Source organism: Cotesia glomerata, unplaced genomic scaffold (genome assembly GCF_020080835.1).
Source record: "Cotesia glomerata isolate CgM1 unplaced genomic scaffold, MPM_Cglom_v2.3 scaffold_24, whole genome shotgun sequence".
NCBI lineage: Eukaryota > Metazoa > Arthropoda > Insecta > Hymenoptera > Braconidae > Cotesia > Cotesia glomerata.
In genome coordinates, this window is record NW_025402885.1 from 7690 (window position 1) to 15364 (window position 7675).

Below are 7675 nucleotides of genomic sequence, written 5' to 3' on the forward strand. Positions count from 1 at the left end.
TCTGCGCATTAACTTAAATTCTTTCGAAGAACATTCTTTATAAAATTAACTAAATTTTTACTCGGACGTAATCCACACTGACAAATAGTTTTTATAAATAATTCCAATAAAATAATAATTTTAGTCTTCGATAGTTCAATGTATCAATGACCACGTGGAATTTTTCGATTTATAAATAATTAATAAAACAATTTGTCTCAATATAAAATAAATTCACGAAAAATTATCCACGGTTAATTCGATCTCAATTGCATCGAAACTCAGTAGCCGATTCTCAATAAATTATATTAAATAAATAATACTTTTTTTGTAACAAATAATATTAATAAATGATAATTCAATTGTTATAATTTATAATAATAGTCCAGTTGTTAATATTGTAAATTTACTGCGTCACAAAATTCTCAAGGAATTTGCGCGCTCAAAATGGACTCCGTTGTTCGTTACAGCGTACTAAGCTCGACCTCGGGTACCGAAGCTTGACCAGTCGTGAGTTGCTGATTGGAATAATTCTCGATGTTCAGAAATTAATTAAATTTGATTAATCAAAAGATGAATTTAATTTAGCCAATCTTAAGATGTTAATAATTATTAACCAGCTGAATTAACAATTTAGATACTCACGACCTAAACCCAGGAGGTCTAGAACATTCCTCGGGTGTAAAATCCCCAGGAGGAATTGTTCACAAGCTAACAAATTAAATTGATTAAAATAATTAATTATTATTAAGCAAAATTATTAAACAATTGAATTATCCAAACTTGAATAAATAAAATGAGAAGTAGTGTATTTGATGAGCCGGGTATATGGCCCCAAGGCTCATCATTACCAAAGTCCAATACCTGGTGTAAATTTGGTTGAAGAAACTCTATGGTTGATACTCGCTTCCTTCTTTGGACTTCTTGATGTTACTCGTTCCAACACTTTACTACTTCCCCGGACACCACGCATGGCTCGTCTATATAACGACCCCAAAAATACCCCCTCCTGCTCTCTCTCTAGGCCCGAAGATCGATGCGCTCAAATGCTAGTCGAAAAGTTATCGATCTCTGGCGACTTATCGATTAAGGGTAATTTACCCTGTTACAAACTTCTTTTGAGTATTTGGACTATGTCAACACCAGATTCATACAGGTATAATATTAAGTGTTTATTATCTAATGCGATTTTACACGTTTTGAATAACTGTCGAAATGTTAATGTACAAAACATTTTATTACTTTTTAACAGATCCGTTTGTGATCGCTTTAATGTTGGAAAAGCAACAGGATGGAGAACTGTTTGGAAAGTTGTTAAATCTAATTTATAATTATTTACCTGTTTACATCAAATGGCCTACTCATGAAGAAGCAAGAATAACATCTAATCACGTATTTCGAAGGTACGGATTTCCAAATGTTTTAGGAGCAGTCGATGGAACACACATAAGAATCGCTCAGCCCAAAGAACACCATGCCAGCTATATTAATCGCAAAGGATTTCATTCTATTCAAACTCAGGTTTTTGAAAAAATTTTATTTTTAATTTTGCTGATATATATATGTTACTTATTAAAAAAAGATTAATTTTGTAATTTCAGCTAGTTTGCGATCACAAGTTGAAATTTATTCATGCATACTGCGGTGAAGCAGGCTCAGTTCATGATGCCCGTGTTTTCCGCTTATCAAATTTACAAAATTATTGGACACCTGAATTTTTCCCGAATGACAGCCATTTATTAGGAGACAAGGCTTACAGTATCCAACCATGTGTAATGGTACCTTATCGAAATAATGGTAATATGAATCAAGAAACGTTTCGATATAACACGATTCACTCTCGCTCTCGTATGATGATAGAACGAGCAAATGCTTTGTTGAAAGAAAGATTTCGGAGTTTATTAGACGAATTGCCTTTCAAAAGAACTGACTTAATACCATATTATGTTATTGCTTGTTGTATTTTGCATAACATTTGTATTTTGAAAAATGATTTAATAGATATCCCAATTCTTGTGAATCATCAAATTCCACCATTTGACATAGATGTTGAAGCAAACAATGACATGAAAATCGCTGGAATGGAAAAAAGAGAACAGCTGAGAAATTTTCTAAATAATTTGTAAGTTTTGAGCCTTTACGTACGTTCATACACATACAACTAGGCAGTTAATCAAATTCTGTGAATATATATATATATATATATATATATATATATATATATATATATATATATATATATATATATATATATATATATATATATGTACAAAAATGTACATCATTCATGTAATCAACAATCATTCATGTAATCAACAATTGTATAAAAAACTCGATGTGAATTAAAAATAAAATTATTTTTGACTTGGTCATATGGTTTTTATTTTTAATTTGAACTTTCATTTATTTATAAACATTGATAAACGGTTTTTATAAAGCACTTAAGATTACTTTTAATACCATAAACGGAAACACTAATAATTAATTTTTTTATACTATTAAAAAGTACGAAAATATAAATCTTTCTATTTTATAAAATATTAATAATTAACATTTTTTTTAAAATTAAACCTTTTAAGCTCAATTTTTGGTATTACTTAGACATGTAAACATGCACGTTCTAAAAATATAAATTGTCTGTAACATTTTTAATCATATTAAAATAATCATAAAAAATATTTGCACTAAAATTACTTAGTTTTAAATATAATCAACTTTGCCGTTTTTGTGTTGCATGACCTATAAGCTCTCTTAGAACATCTGTTAATTGATTTGTAGCAGCGATTTTTTCTTGGTGATGTTGTATGCGAATTGCACGATTCTCTTTTTTTTCTTCTAGTAATTGTTCACAATAATCTGCCAACTTTTTTTGGCGTTTCGATGGTGGGTTTATAACTTCAGAATCTGTTAAATATAAAAGATGTAAATTTTTTATTATTCTTCATCAATTTCCGAAGAGTAAGCTAAAAATTTTATTTTAAATTTTATACATTCTCAAGCGAGTTAATAAAGTATAAGTAGCGAGTAAAGTACAATTAATATCTATCAAAAAACACAATAATAACAATAGGTTTATATAATTCTTTAAATACCCATTGTGTTTTCAATGTTAGAACCTGCAGTGGACAACGGTTTAATCCATGGCTGCTCACCAAATAGTTCTTCCGTTTCCTATAAATGAATTTCATTAAATTGTAGGCTATAAATATTAAAGTTAAAAAAAAATTAAATAATTTTTAAAATTACATCATAGTAAGGCCAAGTAATTTTTTGGTTCCCAGACTTTTTATTATTATCTTTAAGACCTTTATAATGCCGTTTCAGTGCTTCCATTTTTGTTTTACATTTTTTGATATCAATAGGTGATAAATCGTGCTCAGCAAGTGTAACCGTCATATGATTAATTACTTTCGACCATACATCAGCTTTGCAAGCATTTTTCATCCAAAATTCCAATTGGTGTTATTTATAACTCGCAATTAGAAGTAAAACCTCCGACTTGGTCCAATTGTGTACTTCTTTAATTTAATAATAATAATTATTTAATGAAAACATTATTTTCAACAGATTTATCAATATAAAGAAAAGCTTAAAAAGTTGTACTGATTTTTATAAGAATTTTGTGTATGTAATTTCTCACAGTAACTATTTTTGTTGAAATTTATTTTTAAAAAACTGAATGAACTGTCATCTGTCTGTAAATTTCAGTATAATATAATATATTTAAGTTTTGCTTCTATTAAAATAAATCGAAACTTTAATTTTCTAGATTTCACTTTAACTCATCACTTTTTTTATCGTTATCTACCGAAGCTGTTTCTTTTGAACGCGATTACCAATCTTTGCACGATCATATATTTCGGGCGTAACTTTGAGCAAGTATGTTTTATTAGATTCACATTCTAATAAATGTAACATCACTAACTTTTCCATTTTTGTATTTTTTTTTAACCACAAACTTCTATTTGTAAATAAATAACTGGTGTTATATAACTACATACAACTCTCGACACTTTTGTGATCACGTGACCAAAGCACTGCGAGTACCTTACCTCGAAAATGCCAGCGCTCACAGTGCAAAAATGGCGGTGATTTATGACGTCATATATTTCCCTAGGGTACTGTAGCATTATACTGGCAGTCCATATCGGAACGAATTTTTCACCACTGAGACCACTGCGCAGTGCTCACAGTGTATATCGGAACATAGCCTAAATTTCCTTTCAACTTTAATACAATTTGACGGAAATACTTGTACAGCAAGTTTTGACGTCTATTTGCAGAGTAAGTTATAGGTTACTAATAGGTAATCGCTCGCTTTGCCAACTCTTTCCGTCAAGTTTGCTTCAAATTGCGGACGTAGATTGACAGTAAGTTATAGGTAAGGTGGCTGTCAGGGAAGTCAACATTTTTTTTGTGACCCTTCCCTGACAGCCATACAGACTGCAAGTTACGGCCAAATTGTATCGCTAAGTTGTCGTCAATGTGCGACCGTATTTTGAAAGTAACTTGCCAGTAAGCATTGACGGGCAAGGCTTGACGATAACTTTCCTTTAAATTGGAGATAACTCTTACCAATATGGCGGACTGCGAATTTTTCCCTTAGAGTCGATAACTGATTACCAACAATAGATACTTGAACGACTAGCAATTAAATTTAAATGCTTAAATAGGTGGCGCTGTACGATAATGCTTAAATTACAAATAAAAATCGGGAAAAATTTGTGGAAAAATTTAGAAAAAGAAAAAAAAATACAAATAGCTTTCATATCAAATGAAAATTTATTAAATAAAACTATTATTATTATTATTATGATTATTATTATTATATATTATTGTCAAATTTTCATTTTCCTATTAAATAAATAAATAAAATTATGCAGTCTCATCTGCACTATCAGCCTTTTCCTTTGTACTTTTATTAGTATTTTCTTCATCTGAGCTTTCGTCTATTGGAATCCAAGTACTATTTAAAATAGAAACACTTGTTCTTCTTCTCTTGGCTGCTGGTCCTTCAGATTGTTTCTTATTTTTGCAGCGTTGATAAATGCGGGAATTCCCAGCCTTCAATGCTTTTTGTATAGCATTCTTTACATCAGTCTCAGTGCTGTTGGGATACATTTCCAATAAAGCTTCTGCAAAAAAAGAATATTAACAATGAAAAGTCTAATATAATTTACATGATATTGACAAACTAATCAATGACAAAAAATAACGGAAAAATACTGAGAGCGGTCAATTAATAGTGAAAAAAAACGAATCACAGCTCTATGATGGTCACAGAAATAAAAAATTCTACAGCTTGATGAAGGTAAATTGGTTAAATGAAGTAGCAGGATACGTATTGGGTTTAGAAAGGTCATATGAAGCATTACATGTCAAATTATCGAAATTTATAACCAAAACTCAAAATCAAAGGGCTTAGACTTAAAATGAGAAAAAAGAAAAAAAGAATTAGATAAAAATTAAAGTTCTTAACCATAAAATGACCCACTTATAATCAATGCATTCTTACTACATAAATCATAAGTAAGGCGCCTGGAATGCAGCGGAAACTTTTCATCACCCTCAGTTCGATGCCCAATCCAGTTCGAAATCACATGGAGAACAAATGTTTGTAAGAAATTTTCAGCAAATAAAAACTAACTGAGAAAACAAATTATGAACAACATAGGTAATTAAGAAAGTAAAATAAATAAGCTTATGCAGAGAAGGGGAAGCCAGCAAACAGGTTTATGTTATGAATGCAATCATCTGCAACTGAATATTTAAAATACAATACGAAGATTAATCTGACATGCAGTTTTTGAAAGAGAGTTTGTAAATGTTTATTTATAACGTACACTCAAAGAAGATAGACATTCTGTCCTCCATACGTACTCTGTTAAAGTTTCTAGAAAGAAAAGTTGTTATATGTTAAGTGTATTCTGTAACTTGTATTCTAATTTCATGACAAAATAATGTCAAAACTGTATTTCTGACGGTTACGTCTCATACATTTTTAGTACCTGTACTTGCCCGGGAAAAAATGATCAGGACTGATCAGACCTGTTCATATCTGATCAGGCCTGAAATTGGACCTGATCAGGCCTGTTCATGTATGATCAGGCCTGAAATTAGACCTGTCCATGCCTGCTCAGGCCTGTTCATATCTGAAGCGTCAAATACGCTCAGACCTGATCAGACCTGTCCATGCCTGTTCATGTCTGAAGCGTTAAATACGCTCAGGCCTGATTAGACCTGTCCATGCCTGTTCATGTCTGCTCATGCCTGTTCATGCCTGGTCATGTCTGAAGCGTTAAATACGCTCAGACCTGATTAGACCTGTCCATACCTGCTCATGTCTGAAGCGTTAAATACGCTCAGACCTGATCAGACCTGTTCATGCCTGCTCATGTCTGGAGCATTAAATACGCTTAGACCTGATCAGACCTGTCCATGCCTGTTCATGTCTGAAGCGTTAAATACGCCCAGACCTGATTAGACCTATCCATGCCTGTTCATGTCTGAAGCATTAAATACGCTCAGACCTGATTATACCTGTCCATGTCTGAGCACGTCTGATCTATAGCCTAGAAATAAAGGATTTAAACTCCATATATCAGCACTGTTAAGATTTGGTATATTGATTTATGTCTGTGAGTAAAGAAACATTCGGATCAGAAAGATGATCAACATCATTGTCTCCACTGTTATCACTGTCACTTGTAGAAATATCAGTGCCGTCATCTGATTTTGAATCATCTATTATTTCTGTGATAGAATCTGTAGCCAAACTATTTGCTTGGAGAGTGCCATCATCATTGATATTATTTGGTTTATTAAATAAATTTTTCTCCCACCTTTGCAATGTCCTCACTGGTATCTGGAATATTAAATTTTAATATTTTAATTATTGTCAAAAAGTAAGAAAATTGTTAAGTAAATATGAAGAGAAACAAAATTAATTTTTATACTTACAGGAACCGCATTGTTTTCTTTCCACAACTTGTATTTTTTTGACGGAGGTAATGATGAATTAACATCATTTTCTCGCAATGGTCTATTGTTGTTAGACATTTTTAGATTTATTGACTGAAAATAAATAAATTTTTATTCCATGACTAGAAGAAAATTACGATTAAAAATTTATATGACATAGAATTTTTTTTTAATTGTAAATAAATAAACTAATAATTCAAAAATTCAAATTAAAAAAAATTACACTCGTACAAATTATTGATTGTTTATTTTTTTCAGTAGATAGGTATGCATTTTTAAAATTTTAATTTATTTATAATTTCTAAATTAATTTTCTTAAAATAAAAAATTATATTATGTCTGTTAGATTTACCAGTCACATAAAGTTTATGCAAATAAATATTTTTTTGTTTAAACATATCCTATTATGGCATGAAATAAATAAATACCAAAGATAACCTATCTGTTGGTTATCATATTTTTGACAGACAGAAAAGATTTTCTGATGATATTCTTACCTTGAAAGGTGATAGTATTAATTATTGCACATCTACAATATTTTAAATTAACACTGCAGTGAAAATTTGTTTTTTATTATTAGTTAAATTGTTAGTTATATTTTTTTAATAAAAGTTTACAGACAAATGCGCGACTCAGTATTTCGTATTATTTATAATAGTTTCGCGGTGTGTTTTTACACATACTTATAAATAATAAATACATATGAGTGCTACGG

General features: G+C 30.5%; 2 protein-coding genes, 1 long non-coding RNA gene and 1 pseudogene across 3 annotated transcripts; 1 reads left to right on the forward strand and 3 right to left on the reverse strand.

The window, feature by feature from the left end:
* Positions 1-714: 714 nt before the first annotated feature.
* LOC123274148 lies at positions 715-2228 on the forward strand (annotated as a pseudogene).
* A 374-nt stretch (positions 2229-2602) lies between these two features.
* On the reverse strand, positions 2603-3435 carry LOC123274150. Its single transcript, XM_044741639.1, has 3 exons — positions 3226-3435; positions 3072-3150; positions 2603-2883 (listed from the first exon to the last, which is right to left on the reverse strand). The coding sequence occupies exons 1-3, from the start codon at positions 3421-3423 to the stop codon at positions 2690-2692; spliced, it is 471 nt and encodes a 156-aa protein (XP_044597574.1). The 5' UTR covers positions 3424-3435; the 3' UTR covers positions 2603-2689.
* Positions 3436-4978: 1543 nt separating this feature from the next.
* On the reverse strand, positions 4979-5988 carry LOC123274144. Its single transcript, XR_006511456.1, has 2 exons — positions 5495-5988; positions 4979-5114 (listed from the first exon to the last, which is right to left on the reverse strand). It is a non-coding gene; the product is annotated as an uncharacterized LOC123274144 (long non-coding RNA).
* A 542-nt stretch (positions 5989-6530) lies between these two features.
* On the reverse strand, positions 6531-7045 carry LOC123274160. Its single transcript, XM_044741651.1, has 2 exons — positions 6940-7045; positions 6531-6844 (listed from the first exon to the last, which is right to left on the reverse strand). Exons 1-2 carry the CDS (start codon positions 7036-7038, stop codon positions 6590-6592), a joined length of 354 nt encoding a protein of 117 aa, XP_044597586.1. The 5' UTR covers positions 7039-7045; the 3' UTR covers positions 6531-6589.
* Positions 7046-7675: the final 630 nt, after the last annotated feature.